The following is a 27,408-nucleotide window of genomic DNA, read 5'->3' as shown; positions in this document are numbered from 1 at the left end:
CATTAGAGTCCAAGGTAGATTCGACTAGAACAACCTCAGAATTAAATAAATCCTGGTTCTCAAATAATTCCCAGGCCCTATAGGATGAGGCCCTGTGGGATGAGGCAGTACCTGCCTTTTGGAGAACAAGGAGTAGGTCTCCAGCACAGCTCGCAAACTAGCCAATATCTTAGAGTCCCAAAGGACAGTGTTACAGTGAAGGCCATTCCTTTATCCAAAACCTGCTGAATTACTGTGAGAAAATAAATCTTGGTCTCTAAAAGAAACTGATTCTTGAAAATAAGTGCAAACATATTCTTTTGGAGGTTGGGGAAAAAGACTTTAGAAACTGTTGGAGAGTTAATGAGCTTTTCAAAGGACAGTGACAACAGGTGATAATGTCCTCTGCCACTACAGCAGCAGAGTGTGACAAGAGTAGTTTACTTCCTACCAAGTTTACCGGGCCTCTCTCATCTCTCCTATTCTTTGTCTCTTCCTGCCATTTCTTTCTAAACTTGTTCCAGCATAGGAATTAAGTGAACTTTAATCTTTTCTTAAATAAAGGTTTATATTCCTCTGCTTATCATTTTAAAAGAGGAGCTGAGCTGAATATTTCTATTTTTCTCTTTAAAGAAAGACACCTGAAACTAAGTGACATGTTAATTACCCATGTATGACTCAGTCCAGATTTTTTTCCTTTGTGCTAGTAGACAACAAAAGAATCTCCACCTGTGAACTAAGACAGTCTGCTCAACTGAATTGTTCCTAGAGAAAAAGAAAAGGATAGAAAGGTCGAACAATTAGTTGCCTGGGATGGAAAAAACAATTTGATTGAAGGGAATGTTTTTTGATTCTAATTCCATTTTATTCTAACACATACATGTCAAACATACCATTGACATACAAATTGTGAAGCCTATGGCTCTCAATTAGACAAATCCAACATTTGCTTATGGCAGCCTGGTCAGGAAAAAGAGTCTCATCATAAAAGTTTCCATTCAATGTGTTAAGTGTGGAACTAAAGGATAGAGCCCCTTTGCTTGCATGAGCCATTTTGAAATACGGCAGCTGGGTGCTCAGGATCTTCCCTGGAGGGCTTCCATCATCCTGAAGAGGATCATCCCTCCCCTTCTTTGGTTGCAGAAGAGGGGATTGCCTTTGCTTTCTTGCAATGATTTGCTTGGGCAGGCATCAAAGCAGTACTAATTGGAAATCACTGCAAGTAAAAACAGCCTTTCATCCCAGACTGCAGATCTGGAACTTTTTTTCTTTATTATTAAGGTTCATTTTTTTGTCTTCATGTAAAGTAATATGAGCTTATTATTTTTAAAAGTTGACAATGCAAAAGAGTACTTAAACTAAAATAACAAAAATTGGAATGATGTAAGATCATGCCTAATTCTGCTGGAGATAGCCTTTCACAATTTAATCCAAAACTAGAGTTTTCTATCATCCTAAAGACTCACCCATGCTTTTTCTCATACTGTTCCCTTTTCCCTGAACACCCTCCTTTCCTTCCTCCATCTGCTGAGTTTGTTTGAACTTATCCTTCAGGCTGAGCTCAAAAGTTACCTTTTCCAAGAAGTCTTTCTTAATGCTCCCAGGAGAGGGGCTATCTTCCCCATCTGTGACACTGCCACCCTTTTGCACATAGCTCTGATTTGGCACTCACCCCCAATATATGGAAATTATTCATTTGCATGTTTCCCTCCCTAACTAAGCTAGGTGTTCCTCCATTCATCAGAGCCTAACCTTACACAGTGCGAAGCATAGAGATGGTGTTGACAAATGCTGAAAGAAGTAGAGTCTTATTTAGAGCAGAATGACTTGTACCAGATCCAGAACTCCTTGATTCACTCAGGACATACTTTGTTGTTTTGTTCAGAGGCGGTGGGAGTAGGCATTGATTTTGGACTAGGGGAGCTGAAATCAGCTTTTGTCCTTTTCTTTCTAGTTCATTTACTAGTGTCACTTAATCCATTGCCCTTTTGGACCGAGTCAGAGGAGAAGGAAGGAGGGGGAGCACAGGGAGGAGAGGGCTGGAATATGTAGATGTAATTTCACAAGGGTGGAGGCACTGTGTGACTTTCTCACAGGTTAGCAGTTGGCCCAATATCTTGGTGTATATATAGACGCAAGATGGACTATTCGACCATAGATTCCGCATTTGAACAATGGAAAAATATTGTTCATGTACTCTACCAAACAGTATATTGTATAAACACGGCAAGGTAAACAGTATCATAAGGGAAGCAGTGAAGTAGACATTTGGGAGGACAAAGAAGGGAGAAGCTGACAACTGAGGTGAGCTGGAAGGGGCTGTGAAGATCTGACTTCTTCTATCCTGATTGTACTAGCTGTGCATCTTGTTCTTCACTCACTGTTTTAAATCTGATGACAGATATTTTCAATACTTATCCCTTAAAGGAACACCGAGTCCCATACATAGACCACCAGTTGAGTATCAAATCGCCTTGAAATTGAACTAAGCTGTTTCTAAGATTAGTTGTGTGTTGCAAACTACCCAGTTGGGGGCAGACAAAACAAACAGATGACTTCTGAACGCTACCAAAGGAATCCTGCATTTCATTGTGTGTTGTTATTTTAATAAGGCAAAGGGCTTTTCAACTCATAATCAGATTCAGACAACTTGTTCACAATCTCCACAGACTGAATACTACAATAGGGTTCCTTTGCAATTATCATATTTTTAACCACAGAGGACAGAGCTTGGGCATGGGCATGAGGAGTGGTACAGGCACATGTATTTTTCTGGACAGTGTGAAATGCTGTGCAGAACATACTGAGAGATTTATAGAGGTACTAACACTGCCAAAACAAACCCTCTTAATAACATCAGATTGCAGGGGGCAGTGCATTTAGCAAGAGATCATCTTAATTCCCACTTCTCTCTCCCTAAGAGGGTTTACAATGCCTATTTGAGGGAGTTAAATAAAATCAGATACTCTCCAGTTGTTTCATTTTCTTCTTCTGCCAGAGAATTCACAAAGAAAGGTTCCATCTCAGATTCTAATGCTTCAGTTTCAATAAAAGTGAGAAACATCGTTGGGCAGGCTCAGGCTCCCAACACCCAAAGAAGTTCGGCCTGACCATCGTTTACTCAACTTTACAGGCTTTGTCAATTTTTTTTACTATCCTTTCTTTTCCTTGGAGGTTAGCTACAAGTTCAAAAATGAATCTAGGCCACGTGCGGTGGCTCACAAGAATGGCTTTAACCTGGGAGGCATAGGTCACAGTGAGCTGAGATCATGCCACTGCACTCCAGCCTGGGTGACAGAGTGAGACTCAGTCTCAAATATATATATATGAATATAAACAAAGTACTAAATCCAGTGCCCAGCCAAAAATTCATTTATCAATTTCTTCTTTCCCTGGAGGGATCAACACATATACAGCTGTCCCCGGTAAGGTGAAAGGGAATGAGTCTCCCAGAGCCCAAGACAGAAGTCATAGCAGCAGGTCTTGATAAACGTCCTACTTATAAATGTGTCTAGGTTGGCAGAGTAATTTCAAAATGGGACTGAGTGGGTGCGTTAATTTTGAAAAAGCTCCACATGTGATTCGGCTACAAATTCATATACCACTTCCTCCATGAAGCCTCAAGGTTCTGTCTTTCCTTGGAGGCTGCTTCTGTACTCTGGACATTCTTTTGCTTTAGCACTTAGCTGTTTTGGAATTATGTGTATTTAAGTCTATTTCCCCATTAAACTGAGCTGGAGAGCATAGATTGTGTCTTTTTATTTTCAGTGCCCAGTATGCATTTTGGTATTTAACAAGTGTTTACTAAATTTTTGCTGAACCGAATAAAGATACATCCCACCCATACACACATACAGAGTAAGTCCTCACTTAATGTCATTGACAGGTTCTTGGAAACTGAAACTTAAAAAGTGAAAAAATGTACAGCAGGTCCTCAAATTATGTGGTTTCTTTCAACATTTTGTTACAAGGATGATGGGAAAAATTGGTTTTGTTATATGTTGTTTTGCTTAAAATTGCAGTTTCCAAGAACCTATAGACATAGTTAAGTGAGGATTATCTATCTATCTATCTATCTATCTATCTATCAATCAATCAATCATCTATCTATCATCTTCACTTCAGTCAAATATGGAAGGGGTTGCCACTAGTTAAAGGTCAATGCAGATTTTTGGAGCGGGGAGATGCTCCGTCCTCTCCACGCATCAACCTGGTATTGCAGTCCCAGGAATGGTGCACCCCCTTGGGGAATACAAAAATAAATAAATAAATAAAATAAAGGTCGATGCCTTAGATGAACTGAAGTTTATTTCTCAGGTGGTTCAGTCCAAGAGTGAATGCAATGGAGAAAAATGGACAAAGGACAAGCAGCTGCAAAAGAGGGCCTTAATAAATGGCCTAAAAGACAAACATTTCCCGAAGAACCCCTATGCTATAGGAAAATGGTTGTCAAACATTTTGATGTTCAGAGCCCTGAAGTAGTTTTAAAATAGGTCCACAAACCCCTTAATTCTCCCTTCATGAGGTGGAGCTTAATTTCCTCCCTCTCCTTGAGCGTGGATTAGAATTAGTGGCACGCTGGATGGGCGCAGTGGCTCGCACCTGTAATCCCAGCACTTTGGGAGGCTGAGGCAGCTGGATCACCTGAGGTCAGGAGTTTCAGACTAGCCTAGCCAACATGGTGAAACCCCATCTCTACCAAAAATACAAAAGTTAGCCAGGTGTGGTGGTGCAAGCCTATAATCACAGCTACTCAGGAGGCTGAGGCAGGAGAATAGCTTGAACCTGGGAGGTGGAATTTGCAGTGAGCTGAGATTGCACCATTGCACTCTAGCCTGGGTGACAGAGTGAGACCCGACTCAAAAAACAATGAAACAAAAAACCACAAAGAATTAGTGGCTCGCTTCTAATAAATCAAATATGACAAAATTGATGGTGTGTCACTTCCAAGACTAGGTCATAAAAAACACTATAGCTCTCTTCTTGCTCTCTTCTATGGATCATTATTGTGGAGTAGCCAGCTACCATGTCCTGAGGCCATTCATGTGGTCCATGTGGTGAGGAACTGAGACCTCCTTCCAACAACCAGAACTAACTTGCTACACTTGCAAGTGAGCCACTTTGGAAGTTGGTCCTCCAGCCTCAGTCCATCAACATTTAAATGACTGCAGCCTCAGGATCCCAGAGAGCTTTCGGTCATATGATATACATCTATCGATATTTACCGTTTTAGAAATTTTTTAAATATTTAAATTTATTACTAATTTGAAACTAGCAATTATAGACTCATTACATGTTAATATAAATATTAATAACATTTCATGAAAACAGTGAGAAAAATGGTATCATTTTTCATTTTTGCAAGCTGTCTCTGCTCTCTGGCTTGATAGGGGACACGTAGATTCTTCTATTGACTTCTCCATTTAATCTGTTGCAATACATTGTTTTGGTTGAAGTATATGAACAATATCCAGCTTTACACAAATATGTAATGAGCAAAAGGAAAACCTCACAGATGCCCTACAAGTGTTACTGGGACTCCCAGCAGTCCTGAAATCACATTTTAAAACAGCTGCTACAGGGAAACTAGGACTCCATTAGCTTGGAAGTCAACAAAAGAGAAACAAATGAGGACTTTCTGAAATGCTTCAGTGGGGGAACTCTTTCAAGGTGCATTACTGCCTTCTTTCATTCCTAAATTGTATCATAAAATGCTAAGAATTACCATCTCAGAAACCTTTATAGGAAAATGAGAGAAATGGAAGAGTTTAGCCCAAATCTGGGATGTTACTTAATTCCTTTCTTCATTTTCTATCTATACGCCAATCTTACTTAACCCCCTCAAGGTCAATAGGAACAACTCATGTCTAGATATTCTTGAGCCAGTGGCAAGGCTGGCTACACGTGCAGTCTTTTCAGGTAAAGCAATTCTAGAGTTGTGTTGGGCTTCTGATCCACTTTCTACCCATTTGTTGTAATAATAACAATAATAATAATAATAAAACAGAATGGGGACAGAGGGACTCTGGATCAGGGGAGAAGGGATGAAGAAAATAAGAAACAAACCTGGAATTTTGTCCCTTGACTAATGTTTTAAGAACTAAGAACCGGATCCTTCATTTTATCATTTTTAAAAGAGCGTGTAAAGTGTGCAGTGTCTGTGTATGTGTGTGTGTATACACATGAATGTGTCTCACCAGCTTCTCTCTGGTGAATTTGACTCTGACTCACTGTTAATAATGGGAAAAGCTACGAAGCAAGCCACGAAATTGTGAGACCAGATTGTAAGCAGAAACTATTTTGCTTAATCAATAAAAGTTCTTGAATAGGGAAGTCCTTTCCACACATGTTGCTGTACTAGATATTTATGAACAGTATATTTATATTTAAATACAGCTTGGAATATAATACTATATATTTTTTTAAACACCGACAGATGATAAAATTTAATTAATCAAGCACTCTACTCAGAAGAACTAAATAACATGTATTTAAGAAGTTTCACTCCAGTGGTTTTTTGACCTTAAAATACAATTGCTAATTGTATGCTGGAATAAAGCAAAAAGAAACCTCTCACCTTCTTCGGCTGGATAAGGTTTCCTCATGTTCTACATGAGCAACTTTTAATACTTTCTTGTCAATAAACAGATCTTCAGGATAATAAGCAGATCTATATTGGCGTTGTTGAGAATGGGCACATAACTTGCCAATCTGAAAAAAGAAATGCAATATAATTACATGATACTCGCACAGATACGATAGTAGAAACAAATTCTGAAAGACACTTCAATTTCTTCCCCCAATTTTAAATAGAAGAACTAAGCTATGACTAGAATCAAAAAAGGTGATAAACTTGTAAGGCAAAGAACCATTGGTGGAAAGAAGGCTGAAGAAAGGTGTTAATGCATATGAAGAAGTTCACAAAAGGGAACTGCAAAATTTAGGAAGAACTGGTGCAGGAGAAGGGGGTTGTGTAGCCAGTTAATAGAAGAGCAGCCTCCCAAGCACAGAGTGCTCCCAATTTCTATGAGTATTTTGTTATAAGACCCAAGCTAAGGTACTCTGGAAAAAGTGTGGTTGCCCATCTGGCTTTCCTAAAAATGGCCAAGGGAAGAAGGCAAGTCAACCAATCAGTAGCCAGTGACAAGTGGCTCACACCTGTAATTCCAGCAGTTTGGGAGGCTGAGGCCAGAGGATCACTTGTGGCCAGGAGCTCAAAGCCAGCCAGGGGAACACAGCAAGACTCAGTCTCTACAAAAAGTAAAATATTAGCCAGGCATGGTAGCATACACCCGTAGTCCCAGCTACTCAGGAGGCTGAGGTGGGAGGATCGTTTGAGCCTGGGAGGTCAAGGCTGCAGTAATCCATGATTGTGCCACTGCACTCCAGCCTGGGTGATAGAAGGAGATCCTGTTTCTAATTAATTAATTAGCCAGTGTCATCACCTATGAATCATACATCGTTAAATAAGCCCAGGATTAAAAGTATTTCAAAAACATAGGTGCTTGAGAGTCTCCCTTTCTTCCTTCCTCCCTCTTTCCTTCCTCCCTTCTTCCGTCCCTTTCTTCCTTCCAGCTTTCCTCATTCATTCATTCAAAAATATTTATTGGATCTCTCTAAAGCTGACATCTTTTACACTCATATAGCAATACTTTTTTTAAAAAATGGCATAATATTTCTTAGCTCCATTCTACTTGATTTCTTTTGTTTAATTATTAGTAGATTTGCTACTTTTTTTGCTTTCAACCAAAAGCCTAAATGAACTTTCATGTAAAGAAATATGAATACGAACATTCTTATATATCTCCCTTGAGCCAGACACTATGCCAACTATTATCATGCCCATTTTAGAGATGAGGAAATGGAGGCTTAAGGAGTTAAGTGACTTGCGTAAGGCAAATAAACAGTGGACTCACTTGTCTGACTTCAAACCCATTTGTCTGACTTCAAAGCTTATGCAACATTGCCTCCCTAGCAGATGATGCTTGACTTCCAGTGGCTTACATTCTACATTGTAGAAAAATATAAAGAATTACCAGTCCTCAAAAACATAGTCACCCAACATAGCCAAGGTGAATATATAGACTGTAACCTTCAGGACAAATATTAGAAATATCTGGCAAGGAGAAGGGTTGTATGTTCGTCACTTTTGTACCTCCACGCTATTCAGACTGGATTTTGTGCACTGTTAGGTGAATTAATTGAAGTGAATTGAAAGAATCTTATATCATCAGTCTCAGATCAGCACTCTACTTATAAGCCATGGACTCTGTGTGGTAATCCCAGCTTCTGGATTTCTCAAGATGGCCCTGACAGCATTTACTAAGTTATCTATTTACATAGCTTTGGAAGGCTTTTCATATAAATAAAGTCTCAAATTAGAAAAAAATCTAGAATCAGAGTAGCATCACCTTCATTTATAAAAGAGAGCATCTATAGTTTTATATTCAGATTAGCTATACTCAATAGTTTACATTAACAGGAATAAAACAAAAGCCAAAGACACTTAAAGACATTCAATTTGGCTTTGGAATGCATGATACTGAATTTTTCAGATGTGCTTATGTAATGCTATTTGACTTGGGCTAATATTAACTTCAAACAAAGTATATGCATTCCATGAATATGCCTTAACTAGTAGTCTGGTAGGGTGCTTTTAGGTCAGGGGCTGCCTGGCTGGACTATGGAGTTAAGTTCCAATCATTTTCAAAGCATAGAATGCAGATGCCAAATAACTGAGGGCAGACTATGTATCACCACTTTCTATCTGAAGACATATACATGTTTACTTTGTGAAAATGCAGGTGAAATTTCATGGAACAAAACCTTGATGTTTGTTCCATAAATATCTATTATTCTGTGAACAAACATTTATGTGAGAGCTTACTTCACTAAGATCAAAGTGTTCTTAACACATTCAGGAACACAGTACACATTGTCTTGACCTACACCTGTTCCCAGTCCAGCACCAAAATCAAATCTTTCACACATCTTTCACAGTAACTTGTCTAGTTGCAACCCACAGCTCTGAAATCTCCCTCCCCATTGAAAGTCAGCCCTTTCTATCAATGAATACTAATTGGTCCACAGCAAGACTTGAAAGTTTTTAGCCCCCTCCCCGCCACTTGCTCCAACCTGGAAAGGGGTACAGCTGAGGCAAAAGTAGGAAGGTTAAGAACAAATGATAATGTAGTCAGTCTGCAGTCTGATCTTTCTTTCCAAGCCACCCAATGTAGCATTATCAAGCCAACTTTCCAAGGCTCTGTGTGGGGTAAGGGGCAAACAAAGGTGTCCTGCCAATAACCCCACTCCTCCATCTGAAATGTGCCACATCTTATCAGACAGGCTGCATTTTCTTCCACAAATCTACCATGAAGCAAATTCTTCTCATATACAAAGCATTTGTCAAATACATTCCCTCCTTTGGGTCCTTCTCCCTACATCTTTCACATCCACACTATGTGAGCTGTAGGAGAATATTATGAGCTCATTTTGAGAACTGGACACTAAAGGAAAACATAATTTATAAAGTGATGCAGCATTCACATTAAAGAAGTCCTTTCAGCTTCACACTTGGGAAATGTCAGGCTATGCTGGGAGACTTGGGTCTTAGTCTTCAGCAGCCCCTACTGAAGCAGCCAGCCTCCCAAGCGGCATTTTAGAAATCAGTATCCTGCCCAGGAGTTTTAGGCTCTTAAATAAGAAGTGCAATCCAATTTCCTTTCACAGACTAATGTATCTAGTCAAGGATGCTGCCACCGTTAAATTTGGTTAGTTGGAGGGAATTTATTGGATAGGTGAGTGTCTCTATCAAAAGACTGGAATATAAAACCTTTTTGTTTTTCATAGACCATGATCCCTAATGGTGTTTTTATTTATGTGCCAGACCTGTGACAGGGAAAGCAATAGTGCTCTGCAGGTTTACAAGTCCCGAAACACAAGAAGGCAGGGCCTCTGACCATATCCAGGCCAGGAAGACATTTTAGTAACCTTAGCATCAGTCTTTTCTGCCGGGATCCAGAAGCACCATCCTTGTACCTACGTAAGGAAAATGCACTGCTGGGGCCCAGCATGGTATAGATCAGCGGTGTCCAATCTTTTGGCTACCCTGGGCCATGCTGGAAGAAGAAGAATTGTCTTGAGCCACATATAAAATACACTAACACTAACGATAGTTGATGAGCTAGAAAAAAAATCACCAAAAAATATCATAATGTTTTAAGAAAGTTTATGAATTTGTGTTGGGCCACATTCAAAGCCATTTGGGCTGCGTGCAGCCTGCAGGCTGAAGGTTGGACAAGCTTGGTCTAGATCATGCACAGCCCAGTAGGCTGGACATCAGGAGACCTGGTCTGCCACCTCACTTCCACCTTTCACCCACAGCAAGACTTTATTGTGACCTGGTCCCATAGCTTCACTCTACCTGTAACTCTAGCCCTATACACGGGAGAAAGATAGGATATTTGAAGTGCCATATTGTCTTCTCAGTTTCCTTGAAAAAAAAAAGGTGAAAATTACTTTCTGAGTGGAGTATGTTATCGTAGGGCAGGGAAAATTCTATTTTCTTGACCTATGGCTGAGACACCTGTAATAAAAGACAGATTAAAAAGAGAAAAGCATACAACTATATTTAATATAAGTTTTATGTCACCCAAGATCCTTTAGAAAGGAAGACCCAAAGAAATGGGGAAAGCTGTGGATTTTTATGCTAAGTTTGTTAAGGAAATGGAGAGTGGTGAATTGTGATTGGACAAAGAGGGTATAACTGAATGGTAATAAACTGGGGAAACTTAGCCAGGACAGTTTCTTCAGATTTTTCTCTGTGTCTCTGTATCTTTGGAGGTAAAGTGTTTCTTTCTTTTGGGTACAGGGTGGGCACCTCTTACATGATGGTCTTATGACATACTTCAGAAGAGGGTCAGTTAGGTTCTATGACCTGCTTCAGGGGAGAAGGCGTGAGGGGAAGATGAGAGTGACTTTATTGTTTTTGTGGTTTTCTTAAATGCCATGGCGCAGTATTTTAGGGTGTTGTGCCCTGAACCCCATTATTACCAAAGATTTTGAAATCATGCAAAAATTTGGTCTGATACAATTCACTCCTACACCCTATAATGAACATGTTAAGAAATGCAGCTACTCCATTGGTTAAAATCTAACTGTATTCATTCTCAGGCCCCTATTCACTGTTGGTTTTGGGAATTCTCAAGTGACAAATAAATTCAGACTTGATCTTTCACTCCAGATGGCTGAGCAGGAAAGAGAGCTTATATTGAAAGCTTTTTAACAATACCAAACACTTCATGTTTGTTACACAATAACCTATTCCAACCTAGTGCTTCACAGATAACTTCTACATCCATTCTCCATTCTCTTCACTAAGTCCTACCAACAACCCTCTGAGGTATACAGGGCAGGTATTACTTATTTATGTATTTTTTGAGACAGGGTCTTGCTCTGTTGCCCAGGCTGGAGTGCTGTGGTGTGGTCACAGCTCACTGTAGCCTTGACCTCCCCGGGCTCAGGTAATCCTCCCACTTCAGCCTCCTGAGCAGCTGGAACTACAGGCACACACTACCATGCCTAGCTAATGTAGCTAGACACGGGATCTCACCATGTGGCCCAGACTGGTCTTGAACTCCTGGACTCAAGTGATCTGCCCACCTTGGTCTCCCAAAGCACTGGGATTACACAGAGAGGGTATTATTAGCCCCATTTTAGATATAAGGAAGCTGAGGCTCACAAAAGTTGAGGAACTTAAAAGCAAGGTCACAGTTTTAGTAAGTGGTAGAGCTGGGACTTGAATGCTGGTCTGTCTGATTTTAAACCTATGTTTTTGTTTTTAGTTTTTCCTGTGTCATGGATTTCTGTCACTGGTATAGGCTCTGGAGCTTCCCAGTACTGGGTGTGGCCCAGGTCTGTGGTTATGTGGACAACTTACCATAATTGGAGGACAGTAATAATGAGGAAAAATTCTCCAAACATATTCCAAGAAATGGCTAAAGTTGTTCAACAGAAAACTGACATTCAATTTTTACCTAGGTTTCAGGTAGTAATTCAAGTGGTGGTAAGCCAATAATGGGATGATTTAAATTCTTTGGTCTGCCAAGTAAGAGTCAATTAGTAACCATACTAAAGCACTGCATGTCAAGTTCTACAGAAGAGAAGGCTTCCAAGTAGGTCCAGCCTGCCACTTGCTGCCTGCAGGATGTCCCTTGACCCTGGCTCCAGAATTCAGATTATTGGGTTGGTTACAAAATCTTCTGTAATTCCTACACTAAAAATAATTCTGATGTCTAACCACCTGATCTTTGGCAAAGTTGACAAAAATAAGCAATGGTGAAAGGTCAACCTATTCAATAAATGGTGCTACTGGAACCCTATCTTTCACCATATATAAAAATGAACTCAAGATGGATAGATTAAAGACTTAAACATTAGACCTCAAACTATAAAAATCCTAGAAGAAAACCAAGGAAATACACTTCTTGATATTGCCCGTGGCAAAGCATTTGTGCCTAAATCCTCAAAAGCAGTTGCAACAAAAACAAAAATTGACAAGTGGAACCTAATTAAACGAAAGAGCTTTTTCACAGCAAGAGAAACTATTAAGGAGTAAACAGACAACCTACAGAATGGGAGAAAATATTTGCAAACTATTCATCTGACAAAGGCCTAATATCTAGAATCTATAAGGAACTTAAACAAATCAACAAGCAAAAACCAAATAGCCCCATTAAAAAGTGGGCAAAGGACATGAACAGACACTTCTTAGAAGACATACAAGTGGCCAATAAAGATATGAAAAAATGCTTGTTGTCACTAATCATCAGAGAAATGCAAATCAACATCACAATGAGATATCATCCCACAAAAGTTAGAATGGCTTTTGTTAAATAGTCTAAAACCAACAGATGCTGGTGAGGATATAGAGAAAAGAAAACATTTACACACTGCTGGTGGGAGTGTAAATTAGTCCAGCCACTATGGACGGCAGTTTGGAGATTTCTCAAAGAACTAACAGGTGAACTACCATTCGATTCAACAATACCATTACTGGATATATAGCCAAAGGAAAACAAATCATTCTACCAAAAAGACACCTGCACCCATATGTTCCTCACAGCACTATTCACAATAGCAAAGACATGCAATCAACCCAGATGCTTAACAACGGTGGACTGGATAAAGAAAATGTGGTACATATACATCATGGAATACTACTCAGCCATAAACAAGCATGAAAACTGCCCCTTGCAGCAACATGGATGCAGCTGGAGGCTATTTTCCTAAGCAAAGTAATGCCTGAACAGAAAATCAAATACCATATGTTCTCACTTATTACTGGGAGTTAAATGTTGAATACACATGGACATAAAGATGGGAATCACAGACTCTGGGAACTACAAGAGGGGAGGAGGAGGCAACGGGGCATGGGCTAAAAAACTACCTATTGGGTACTATGCTCACTACCTGGGTGACGGGACCATCCATACCCCAAACCTTAGCATTTAACAATACACCCATATAACAAACCTGCACATGTACTCCTTGAATCAAAAAAAAAAGTTATTTGAAACTGTGATGTTTTTGTTTCTGAAACATATTTTTAATATTTTGTAGGAGAATCCTGTCCTTATATAACACCAGTGTAGTTAAAACATCCAAAGGGAGAAAACCCAGATGAATATTCTGGGTTTAACAACGATGAGAGATTCAGCAAGATAATGACCTAGTATGCACTGTGTTACTAAATTTTGATGATTGATAATGATGGCATGAGTGACTTCAGTGGAGAAGTTCTCAAAATCAGAATCATAAGATGTAGAATATATGAAGATTAAGCAAATAGATGCAAAGCATAGGCAGCTATTTTACATAAAGGTTATGCCATGTATCTTATTAAATATAATTGATAGAATTAATAGTGTGTTAGCAATTTTTGGAGATAATTTTTATGGGGGGGGTCAGAGTTTATGCTGCAGCACATTAGCTGTCTTGGTTGACATACTCATTTTTTTTAATTAAATGTTTTAAGACCCAATATACATAAAATAAAATGCATCCCTAAATTGTGGTTTGATGAGATTTGTAAATTTATACACATGTATACACACTACCTCATAATGTATAAAACATTGTCATAATTTTATAGTGACTGACATTTTAATCACTAAAGATGAAATTTGTCTTTTTTAGGATTAGATTGATAACAGAAAGAAAGAATAGAAATATAAATAATAAATATGACTAGATTCAGTATTTATGCATTTGTGTTTCTGGCTTTTTTGCTCAGAATAATTTTTTCTTTCAGGAACTCTATGTTGGTGGTTTACCAGTAGTTCTTTTAACTGCTGAATGAATATACCAAATAAGTTTACACATTTGGAGAGTTGCCACGTTTTTGCTTTTGTGAATACAATTGCACTGTTTACTCAAGTCTTGTCATTTCATTTTCAATACATGTTTTGTAAATACTCCCTCCCGGTATCTGGTTTTTCACTTTTCTTAGTGATGTCTTTTGCACAGAATACTTTTAAAAAATTTTTGATGAACTTGATTTTACCTATTTTTGCAGCTTTATGATTGATGCTTTTTTCCATCATAAGAAGCCTTTCCATATGACAATGTCACAAACATATTTTCTTCTAGAACCTTTATAGTTTGTTCATTTATGATGAGGTATTTGACCCATTTTATGTTAATTTTTGTATATTATGTGATGTAAAAATTGACATTTTCACGGCCTAAGTGATGGGCTCATTGGGACCTGAAGCCTCAGTGTCATATAATATACCCATGTAACAAACTTGCAAGTACATCCTTTAATCTGTAATAAAAGCTGAAATTATTAAAAAAGAAAATGACCTTAAATAAAATTTGTACTTGACTAGCTATTACTTGTTGATTTCCCTTTCACTGACATTTCTACTTCATTTCACAGTGCTTAAATCATATGTCCTGCTGGATTTCTACTTTCACAAAGTTAATTACATTTTTAAGCCTAATGCTTTTCCTTTTAAATATTTTCCTTTGGTATTTAAAAATAATGTGTATGCTCTGTTTATCTGTCATGAATGCTATCCATTTGTTTATCTGATTAACTTGTCAAATTTTCCAATAGTTATTTAACACTTAAGAAATAATGATTATGTTTTCCAAATATTTATCAGATTGTTTCAGTACCATTTGTTAAGATCATTTCTCATTCAGTTACTTCAATTTTTTATTTCTTTAAGTTTAATTGGCCACATTGTGGATCTATTTCTGAACTCTATTCGGTTGATTTGAATGTCTGTGCTTATGCAAATATATCATTCCTTAATTGAAGTATTATTATAATGTCTCAAATTCAGCTAATAAAAGTTCATCCAACTTAGGAAAAAAAGTGCTTTTCTAAGAAATGTTGCCAAATATGATTTAAATTTAGTCTTGGATCACTGATGGATTCATCAGAACCCTGAAGAATTAAAACCAAAACTTTCTCTGGGGGTTATGCAATTTAAATATCAACTCTGATCTAGTTGTCTACTTTGGATGAGTATTACCTGTGGCATTTGCTTTGTGGTACCTTGGGGCTGAAGGTGGAGTTGGGTGGGAATTTCATAGGTTTCCAGTTAAAATAAAATGATGAACTTCAGTTCATACTCTTGAATCATCTATTATACCACTATACAATTTCGTTTAATTAAATCTTAAAAGTTTAAAAACAAAATATACATTGAAATTATGTGATATACAACATAAACTTTTTAATAGTAGCAACCGTGCCCATTTAACAGTTCTACAGGTATAATAAAAATGCTAATATATGTTAATGTTTAGTCTGTGGTTAATGTTTTGTCTTGTTAATTTCCCCAGGGCTTTTATTACCGATTTAAATCTGCCACACTACTCAACTGATTGCACTGCTTCCACAAACTGCATGGAGGTAGCTCAAATGAATACTGATTAACAGAAATGAACAAACATTTGGCTAAGCAGACCATTCTTATTATATGCTTGTAATCATTACATACATTTTCTTACAATGAGATGGGCATGGCAGGCATTTTCCTCTCATTTTTCCTACAGAAAATATGCATATGAGCATTAAATTAATTTATAACCTTGTACTTCAGGAAGAACATCATTATTCATTAACTACTGATTGATCTGATATAGAGTACAGAGGATAATGAACAGACTTGGTGACAACGTAAGTGTTTTTTTTTCTCACCTTTCAAACATTTTGCTGTGACTCATTATTAATTGCTTGACCATTAAGATAAAAGCTCACTAACAATCTGTAATGTATTATGAATCAAGCTATTTTAAGAAATCAAGTGCTATTATTTAAACATTTCATACAAGTCAGCTCTTGAAGTAAACTGGAATCCAAAAAAGGAACAAATGTCCTACAGATCAGCCTGCTGCTAAATTGAACTACAGCACGGTATCGTGAAAGGAAGGCACAATTTGGAGTCAGGATACCTGGGGCCAAGTGTCAGTTCATCCTACTACCATTTCAATAACTCTAGACAAGTCATTTATTTCCTTGAATCTCAGCCTCCTCATCTGCAAAACGGAGATCATTAAAATGCCTGCTGGATCTGGCTGTAATGTGAAGATCAAATGAAACAATGGTTGAAAGTGTAATGTCTCCCTCAACCAGATAGAAATTTGACTCCTTCTTAACTGGGGACTACTTCCTGCTGCAGCCTGTTTTGTGTGTCATAATCCTGGCTCAGCTGGTCAGGAACATGGGTAGCTATATGTCCCCGAAAGGGAACCACGTGGAATTTGCCCATGGCTGGCAGTCACACAATCTAGTTCAGTCTGCTCTGGAATATCCTCTTCTGTTCTTCTAATCCCGAATTACCAATAGGTGGTACATGATTTTGGCTGTTTACCTTGTGTCTTGTACCCACATGTTGGTGTCTGAGGGGCTGAATGCTGTAGGGATGGCAGACAGGTTTTAAATGCTCCTTCTGTAGAAGAGACTTATATTTTGCTAATTTATATCTGCCACAAATGGAGTCTCAGCTAAAAGCAGAATCTTGCACGTGTGCCTAACACTTCTTATGCATTACCAATCCTCTCGCAGCACCAGGAGTCCATGACATTATTATTTAATCACACAAGACCAATAATGTCAGAGTTAAAAGGGAACTTTGTGTAGTAAATCAACTCATACTGAATTCAAATACCACTCCCCCAAATCTACTCATCTCCTTGTGTCCCTTTTCCCAATGAAAAGGAATTACCACCTACTCAATTGCTCAAGCCAGAAGAAACCAAAGAATTTCTGGTGATTTCTCCTTCCCTCTAACTTCTCTACATCCAGACACGAAGTCTTGTTTATTGTCTTGTATAAATAACTTTTCAATTTGTGAACTTTTCTCTATCTTTAGGTCTAGGATTCCATCAACTGTCTCTTAGAGCAGTGCTTCTCAAACTTTAATGTGTATACAAATAACCTGAAAATCTTATTCCCAGAGTTTCATCTTCAATAGACCTGGGGGCAAAGTCTGAGATGATTAGCAAGGCCCTGGCATAGTGGTTCTCAAAGCGTGGTCCTAAAACAAGCACCATCAATACCATCTGGGCACTTGTTAGAAATCCACGTTTTGGGGCCAGACTTAGACCTACTGAATCAGAAATCCTGGGAGCGGAGCCCAGCTTTTAACAAGCCCTCCAGGGGGTTCTGATGAGCACAAGTTGGAGAACCACTGCCACACAGACCATCCTACAGCCTCTTAATTGGTCTCCAAAGCTCCAGGTTTGACCTCCTCCAATCCATTTCTTCCAGTTCTCTGAGACCTCTTGGGAGGTCCTAAAGGGCAGACCTATTTTCATAATAATACTAAGACTTTATTTGTCCTTTTTACTCTTATTCTCTCAAAAGTATACAGAGGAAATTTCAAGAGGCAATGTGATGTAAAGTGATATCACTGTTCTGAAATATGTATTTGTGTATTCTAGAATGTTCTAAGGGAGCAAGTACAAATACATGCATTTTCAGAGTTTAACTTATACTCAGAACTTAGTGCTCTTACTGGTTATTTAGGTTATGCATAACAAAATCTTTGTAACCTTATCATATAAATTGTTATTTGGAAATCTAGAAGTTGTGTATCTATGTGAAAATATATGAAGTGAATATACTTTGTAGTCTTATTTTGCAATAACACTTTAAAATATTTTTGAATATAAATTTTAAAATTTATCTATAACTTATTGTAGATATTATATGCTAAGATAAAATTTATTTGCAACACGCTTTTCTGATATTTAAGAATGAATGATTGGCTTTGAAAAAGGAGAATAGAAGACTTACTTCACCAACCCTCAGTGGCAATGTCTATGTATAAAACTGATAAAGAGGTGTCAAAACAACTTATCAGAGAGTTCTGGCTCATAGAAGAAAGGGCTCTACTCCGTACATTACAATTGTAATTAAGAAACAAAAATACGATAAAAGCTGTCTTTTCCTTGACCTTATAGACGTGCATAATTTATCTTATTTTTCTGATGCAGAAGAACATTTTGGAATAGGATATTAGAGTGTAAGTTAAATTGTGGAGTCATCTTGATGTTAATTATTTGGAGTTTAAAGGAAATGAAATTAAACATTTAAAGTAAATGTTACGAGCTCTTTAAAAGTCAAAAGTGTTTGTTCCGGCTTTTCCAAATAGAAATGAAAAAGGCACTGAAACATGCTATAGGGTAAGTTACTGCATTACATTAGCTGTAGAAGTACATGAAATAGTGGAAAAACTAATAAATCCCCATAGAGGCCACCACAGTGACTCACGCTTGTAATCCCAACACTTTGGGAGGCGGAGGCGGGTGGATCACTTGAAATCAGGAGTTCGAAACCAGCCTGGCCAACACGGTGAAACCCATCTCTACTAAAAATACACACAGACACACAAATAGCCAGGTGTGGTGGCAGGCACCTGTAATCCCAGCTACTTCTTATTCAAATTCAAGTATTTTGTAGGCATTTCCTTGGAAATGAACAAAGCAAGCCTGTTACTTCAAGGAAAAAAACTGACAGCGTTCATGGTCAATGATAGAATTTGCACTTTCACACAAAAATTAGAATTTGGGAAAACTTGTTATCTTCCACTATGAAACTTGACAGCTTCCCAATACTTAAAGGCTTTTCTGATAAGAACAGTGCTGACAATAATGAATATGAGTTTTTGTGTTATATAATGAAGTGTGTTAATATTTGGAAAATCTGCACAACTCAGTATGCCAAAATTTTTCAAATGACCAAGGCATCATCATAATGCAAAAATCACACAATGACTAATAATTCACCCAAAATGTAAGATAGATTTTAACATAACAAGAAATGAAAGTCAAGTGATATCTTTGCAGCTTTATTGAAACTAACCTTTAAGAAACTATAACTTGCCAACTTCTTGTGTAGTATCAGAGGAAATATCCCTAATTATCAAAAGAGGGTATTAGAACAGTTCTTTTTTCAACTGTATATATTTGTGAGACCAAATTTTCCTCAGTCAAACAAGATTGAGAGCAGAAGATACGAGAATCCAGTTGTCTACTATTAAGTAAAAAATTAAAGATATTTGCAAAACTGTAAAACAATGTTATTCTTCCCACTAAAATATTTTGTTTTCAAAAGCATACCTTGAAAAAATATATATGAGTGTCTGATTACTTTATTATTAACTTTAAATGAATTATTAAGTAAATGCTTTTAATATCCCTGGTTTTCATGTCTAATGCAGCAAATAACAATAGATATAACTCCATTAACATCTCTTTGGGTTCCTGTAAAGCTTTTAAGAATGTAAAGGGGTCCTGATACCATAATCTCTGCTCTACACTAACATCCAAAATAATCTGAAATTAATAATTTATAAGTCAATTATAAATTAAATTATTTATAAATAAATATAAATAAAATGGCATTTATGAATAATAACATATTAATTCATCACCTACTATGTGCTGGACAATGTTTTAAGTGCTCCTCCATAAAAGCAATGAGAAAATTAGCAAAAATGTTCAGAACTAACTTCTTTGGAGCTCTGGAATTTAATAAAAGTATTTGCAGTAATCCAAGAAGCATTTATTCAAGAAAATAGCTGAATGTCAGTAAGAAGAGTGAGCGTTATGGCATTTTAACTTCCCTATTCTCATCCCTCCTCTCCAGCTCTGAAGTACTTTTGAAAACTAACAGCTCACATTCAGGGTGAAATCTAGCATCCTGGCAGCAACTGGAGGGAGCAGAATAGGGTTTGTGATGGTTAATATTGAGCGTCAACTTGATTGGATTGAAGGATGCAAAGTATTGTTCCTGGGTGTGTCTGTGAGGGTGTTGCCAAAGGAGATTAACATTTGAGTCAGTGGGCTGGTAGAGGCAGACCCATCATCAATCTGGGTGGGCACCATCTAATCAGCTGCCAGCATGACAAAAATAAAGCAGGCAGAAGAACGTGGAAGGACTAGACTAGCTGAGTCTTCTGGCCTTTATCTTTCTCCTGTGCTGGATGCTTCCTACCCTTGAACATCAGACTCCAAGTTCTTCAGCTTTTGGACTCAAACTTAAAACTAGTGGTTTGCCAGGGGCTCTTGGGTCTTCAGCCACAGACTGAAGGCTGCTCTGTCAACTTCCCTAATTTTGAGGTTTTGGGACGCGGACTGGCTTCCTTGCTCCTCAGCTTGCAGATGGCCTATTGTGGGACTTCACCTTGCAATTGTGTGAGTCAATACTCCTTAACAAACTCCTTTTAATATATACATCTATCCTATTAGTTCTGTCCCTCTAGAGAGTCCTGATTAATACAGGTTGGAGTTCTTTCAAAGCTATACTCTCAGTGAACTGTAATAATTTGACCTGTCTGAAGGTTACCTAAAATACCCCATTTGCAAGGCTGTTTTTATTTGAACTGATATTGAGCTCACCTGTGCAAAATCCTTTTCCCTGGGGACATTTGTGGAACTCAATTAGAGGTAATTATTTAACTTTGTAGCTGCCTGAAGCAAGAAGAAAACAGTTGGAGCAAATAATAGGCTAACCAAAAAATTTAAAGGAAAATCTGGGGAACATGTCTGTAAGGGCTATAAAAGCTACATATTCCTGGGGATCTAGTAGGTTACACTCAAGCATAGAGCTGTGTGCATGTCCAAGGCTATACTCATACTCAAGAAAGATATGAGAAGGTCCTATTCCCTCACCTTTGACTGACCTTGAGGTTCTGTGCAAGCAGGAACTGATGACTAAGGCAGGGTCTTTGACTGCTAGGCTGAATGTTAAAGGTGTATCCAGCATACACAAAGAGCACTTTAGCAGACTGAGAGACTTACCGGTTCCAGAAAGTTAAGGAAAACACTGTTTAATAGTTAACTCACTATCACTAAGCTAACTGAACAAAGACTTCAGTGGCTATACATAACAAAGAATACAGATTCTATAGAATTGGTTCAGAAAAGTTACAAAGAATTAAGAACTATGACACAATAATAACAAAATATACCACCACAATAACAAAAACCAATAACAAAGCCCTGGGGAAAGTGGAAGAATCTGATTTCCAGAGATATTACATTATATTCTTTAAATATCTCGTTTTTGACAAAGAAAATTACAAGAGATGTAAAGAAATAAGAAAGCATGGCCCATCTACAGGGAAAAAAGTCAATCAACAGACAGTATCTCTCAGGAAGCCCAGATATGGGCTTTATTAGACAAAAACTTCAAATTAGCCATTTTAAATACGTTCAAACACTTAAATAAAACAATGCCTAACGAACTAAAAGATAGTAGGAGAATGATGCCTTGATAGGCAAAAAGATAGAAATTACTTTTTTAAAAGAAGAACCAACTAGAAATTCTGGAATTGAAAATTACGATAACTGAAATTAAAAGTTCATTAATAGGGCTTAGCAGGAAATTTGAGTATGCAAAAGAAAAAATAATCACATTTGAAGATAGATCAATTGATCTATCTGAGGAAGACAAAGAAAACAGGATGAAGAAGAATGAGTAGCACCTCAGAATCCTATGGAACACCAGTAAGTGTACCAACACACATAGAATGGAAGTTTCAGAAAGAGAAGAGAGGAAGAAAAAGGCAGAAAGAATACTTGAAGAAATAATGGCTAAAAATTTCCCAAATTTGATGGAAAACATTAATCCACACATACAAGCAACTCAGTGAATTCCAAGTAGACACATGATAATCAAACTGTAAAAAGACAAAGAGAATCTTGAAAGCAGCAAGAATGAAGTAATTCATTGCATTCAAAGGGCCCTCAATAAGATTAACAGTTGCTTTTTTTTCGTGTTTAATTTTTTGAGACAAAATCTCACTCTGTCACCCAGGCTGGAAGGCAGTGGCACAATCTCAGCTCACTGTAACCTCTGTCTCCTGAGTTCATGTGATTCTCGTGCCTCAGCCTAGCGAGTAGCTGGAATGGCAGCCATGCACCACCACGCCCAGCTAATTTTTGTGTTTTTGGTAGAAACGGGATGATCACCATGTTGACCAAGCTGGTCTCGAACTCCTGGCATCAAGTGATCCGCCTGCCTCAGCCTCCCAAAATGCTGTGATTACAGGCATGACCCACCACACCTGACTATAGTTGCTTTCTCTTCAGAAAGTAGAAATACAAGAAGGCAATGGGATGATAAATTCAAATCGCTGAAAGGAAAAAACTGTCACCCAATAATTCCATGATGATCATAAGTATCCATGAAAAATGAAAGTGAAATTAAGGCATTTCCAGATAAAGAAAAATTGAGAGAGCTTATCACTAGCAAATATACACCACAGGAAACAATAGAAAGAGTCCTTCAGTATGCATCCTGTAACTTAATTCACATAAAGAAATAAGGTTGAAGACTATACTTTCAGGGATCATTTCTATAGTTTGTTACTAGAGAAGTTTCTCTGAATGTGTAGAGCACCGAATAAACTGGCTAGCCATATGCAGAAAGCAGAAACTGGACCCCTTCCTGACACCTTACACTAAAATTGACTCCAGATGGATTAAAGACTTAAACATAAGACCTAACACCATAAAATCACTAGAAGGAAACCTAGGCAAAACCATTCAGGACATAGGCGTAGGCAAGGACTTCATGACCAAAACACCAAAAGCATTGGCAACAAAAGCCAAAATAGACAAATGGGACCTAATCAAACTCCACAGCTTTTGCACGGCAAAAGAAACAGTCAATAGAGTGAATCGGCAACCAACAGAATGGGAAAAAATTTTTGCAGCCTACCCGTCTGACAAAGGGCTGATATCCAGAATTTACAATGAACTAAAAAAGATTTACAAGAAAAAAACAAACAAGCCCATTCAAAAATGGGCGAAGGATATGAACAGATACTTTACAAAAGAAGACATACATGAGGCCAACAAACATATGAAAAAATGCTCATCATCACTGGTCATTAGAGAAATGCAAATCAAAACTACATTGAGATACCATCTCATGCCAGTTAGAATGGCGATCATTAAAAAATCTGGAGACAACAGATGCTGGAGAGGATGTGGAGAAATAGGAACACTTTTACACTGTTGGTGGGAGTGTAAATTAGTTCAACCACTGTGGAAAACAGTGTGGCGATTCCTCAAGGACCTAGAAATAGAAATTCCATTTGACCCAGCAATCCCATTACTGGGCATATATCCAAAGGATTATAAATCGTTCTACTATAAGGACACATGCACACAAATGTTCATTGCAGCACAGTTTACAATAGCAAAGACCTGGAACCAGCCCAAATGCCCATCGATGATAGACTGGACAGGAAAAATGTGGCACATATACACCATGGAATATTATGCAGCCATTAAAAAGGAGGAGTTCACATCCTTCGTAGGGACATGGATGAACCTGGAAAACATCATTCTCAGCAAACTGACACAAGAACACAAAATCAAACACCACATGTTCTCACTCATAGGCGGGTGTTGAACAAGGAGAACACATGGACACAGGGAGGGGAGCACTATACACGGGGGTCTGTTGGGGGGAGGGGGGATAGTGGGGGGGTGGGGAGTTGGGGAGGGATAGCATGGGGAGAAATGCCAGATATAGGTGAAGGGGAGGGAGGCAGCAAATCATACTGCCAGGTGTGCACCTGTGAAACAACCTTGCATGTTCTTCACATGTACCCCAAAACCTAAAATGCAATAAAAAAAAAAAAAAAAAAAAAAGAAATAAGGTTGAGGTGGAAGGATTGCTTGATCCCAGGAGGTGGAAGCTACAGTGAACCATGATTGTGCCACTACCCTCCAGCCTGGGCAACAGAGTGAGACCCTGTCTCTAGAAAACAAACAAACAAAAAAGACAAAACATCACAAAGTTTACTATATAGGTTAACATGGAAAACAGTATAAATATATTTTTGGTTATAACTCTTTTTTCCACCTATCTGATTTAAAACACAACTACATAAGCAATAATTATAAATCTGTGATTGGAATACAATGTTTGTAAATGTAATTTATATGACAGTAATAGCATGTGAAGGGGTTAGGGAATTAAGCTTTATAGAAAAAAAAGGATTTACATGCTATTAAAATCAAGTTGGTATTAATCCAAATTAGATTGTTATAAAATGTTAGTTGCAATTTCCAGGGCAACCACTAAGAAAATATCTTTGGCTCATGCCTGTAATCCCAGCACTCTGGGAGGCCAAAGTGGGTGGATCACAAGATCAGGAGTTCGGGACCAGCCTGACCAATATGGTGAAAGCCTGTCTCTACAAAAAATACAAAAATTATCCGGGCATGGTGGTGGGCACCTGTAGTCCCAGCTACTCGGGAGGCTGAGGTAGGAGACTCGCTTGAACCTGGGAGGTGGAGGTTGCAGTGTGCCAAGATCATGCCACTGCCCTCCAGCCTAGGTGACAGAGCAAAACTCTGTCTCACAAAAGAAGGCAATACTGGACAAATCGACAAACAAATAAAGCACAAGTCATTTAGAAATCAAGTAGAAAATGACAGATACAAATCCTACCTTATTTCATTACTTATTCATTATTAATTACTTGTTTAATTATATTAAATACAAATGGATTGAACACTACAATCAGAAGGAAGGGATATGCAAAATAGATTTAAAACAACATGGTGCAAGTCTATGCTGTCTACAAGAGACACACTTTAGATTCAAAGACACAAATATGTTGAAAGTAAAGGATAGAAAAAGATATACTAACTATAATCAATAGACATCTAGAGTGGCTGTACTAATATTGGGGAAAATACCAGACTTTGAGACAAAAATTGTTACTAGAGACAAAGAAAGACATTTTATAATGATAAATGTGTCAATCTATCAGGAAGATAGAATAATAATAAACATATATGTATATGCGTCCAAAATACATGAAGTAAAACTACCAGAATTGAAAGGAGAAACAGATCATACGACAACAATATTTGGAGTTTTCAGTTCCCCACTTTCCATAATGGATAGTTCAAACAAGTAGGCAGAATATAAAGGAAATGGAAGACTTTATATTCTAGATCAAACAGACATCTATAGAACACTCCATAGAACAGCAGTAAAACACAATTCTCTACTTCACATGGAACATTCTTCTGTACAGGGTACATGTTAGGCTATAAAACAAGTCTCAATAAATTTAAAATGTTTGAAATCATACAAGTACATTTTCTGATCACAATGGAATAAAATTAGAAAACAATAACAGAAGGAAATTTGGGAAATTCACAAATATGTGGAAATTAAACATACACACTCCTAAATAACCAATAGGCCAAAGATGAAATGAAAGGGAAATTAGAAAACACTATGAGATGAAAGAAAATGAAAACACAACTTAACAAAAATTATCATATGTAGAGAAGGCAGCACTTAGAAATTTATAGCTGTAAATGCCTATATTAAAGAGGACTTTAAACAAAAATAAATAAATGGCATCTAATTAAACTAAAAAGCTTCTGCACGGCAAAAGAAATAATCAGCAGAATAAATAGACAGCCCACAGACTGGCAGAAAATTTTCACAAACTATGCATTTAACAAAAGACTAACATCCAGAATCTACAAGGAACACAAACAAATCACAAAGAAAAAAATAAATAGTCCCATCCAAAAGTGGGCAATGGACATGCATGAATAGAAGATAAACAAATGGCCAACAAACATATGAAAAAATACTCAACATTACTATCAGAGAAATGCAAATTAAAGCCACAATGAGAAACCACCTTACTCCTGCAAGAATGGCCATAATTTAAAAATCAAAAAATAACAGATGTTGATATGTATGTGGTGAAAAAGGAACACTTCTACACTGTTGGTGGGAGTGTCAACTAGTACAGCAACTATGGAAAACAGTATGGAGAGCCCTTAAGGAACTAAAAGTAGAACTACCATTGGATCCAGCAATCCCACTACTGGGTATCTACCGAATATATAAGAAGACATTTGCACACATGAGTTTACGGCAGCACAATTTGCAATTGCAAAAATATGGAACCAACCTAAATGCCTGATATGGTTTGGCTGTATCCCCACCAAAACCTTATCCTGAATTTGCACATGTGTGGGAGATCCCTGGTGGGAGGTAATTGAATCATGGGGACAAGTCTTTTCCATGCTGTTCTCGTGATAGTGAATAAGTCTCATGAGATCTGATGGTTTTAGAAAGAGGAGTTCTTCTGCACGGGTTTTCTCTCTTTGCCTGCTGCCATCCCTGTAAGAGGTGACTTGCTCCTCCTTGCCTTTGGCCATGATTGTGAGGCTTCCACAGACACGTGGAACTGTAAGTCCATTAAACCTCTCTCTTTTGCAAATTGCCCAGTCTCGGGTATGTCTTTATCAGCAGTGTTAAAACAAACTAATATGATGCCCATCAACCAACAAGTGGATAAAGAAAATATGGTATATATACAGCATGGAATACTACTCAGCCATGTAAAGAAGCAAAATAATGACATTTGCAGGAAGCTGGATGGAACTAAAGACCACTATTCTAAGTGAAGTTAACTTAGGAAAGGAAAACCAAACATCATATGTTCTCACTTGTAAGTGGGAGTTAAGCTATGAGGACGCAAAGGCGTAAGAATAATATAATGGACTTTGGGGACTCAGGGGGAAAGGTGGGAGGGGGGTGAGAAATAAAAGACTACACATTGGGTACAGCGTACACGGCTCAGGTGATATGTGCACGAAAATCTAAAACGTCACCCCTAAAGAACTTCTCCATGTAACCAAAAACCACCTGATCCTCCAAACTACTGAAATAAAAATTTCTTTAAAAATAATAAGGAAGATCCCAAATCAATAACTTAAGCTTCTACCTTAAGAAACTACAAAAAGAACAGCAAAGAAAACCCCCAAACCAAGCAGACAGAAATATAAAGACTAAAATGGAAATAACTGAAATAGAGAATAGAAAAACATTAGTGAAAATGAATAAAA

The 27,408-nt window shown here is 37.8% G+C and overlaps 1 protein-coding gene and 1 pseudogene across 1 annotated transcript in view; one reads left to right on the top strand and one right to left on the bottom strand.

Moving 5' to 3' along the window:
* GPC3 (glypican 3) overlaps nt 1-27,408 on the bottom strand; it is a 456,271-nt gene that overhangs the window by 159,932 nt on the left and 268,931 nt on the right. Inside the window, exon 4 of the mRNA XM_012474320.2 lies at nt 6,557-6,690. Within this exon, the coding sequence (XP_012329743.1) occupies nt 6,557-6,690 (134 nt within the window). The remainder of the gene's footprint in view (nt 1-6,556; nt 6,691-27,408) is intronic.
* Nucleotides 22,838-22,923, top strand: LOC135269426 (small nucleolar RNA U3; annotated as a pseudogene).

This window comes from Aotus nancymaae, unplaced genomic scaffold (genome assembly GCF_030222135.1).
Source record: "Aotus nancymaae isolate 86718 unplaced genomic scaffold, 86718_ANA_hifiasm-v0.15.2.pri h1tg000004l, whole genome shotgun sequence".
In the NCBI taxonomy this organism is placed as follows: domain Eukaryota; kingdom Metazoa; phylum Chordata; class Mammalia; order Primates; family Aotidae; genus Aotus; species Aotus nancymaae.
Note: the sequence above shows the minus strand (reverse complement) of the source record. Positions and strands in the feature narration are given on the sequence as shown.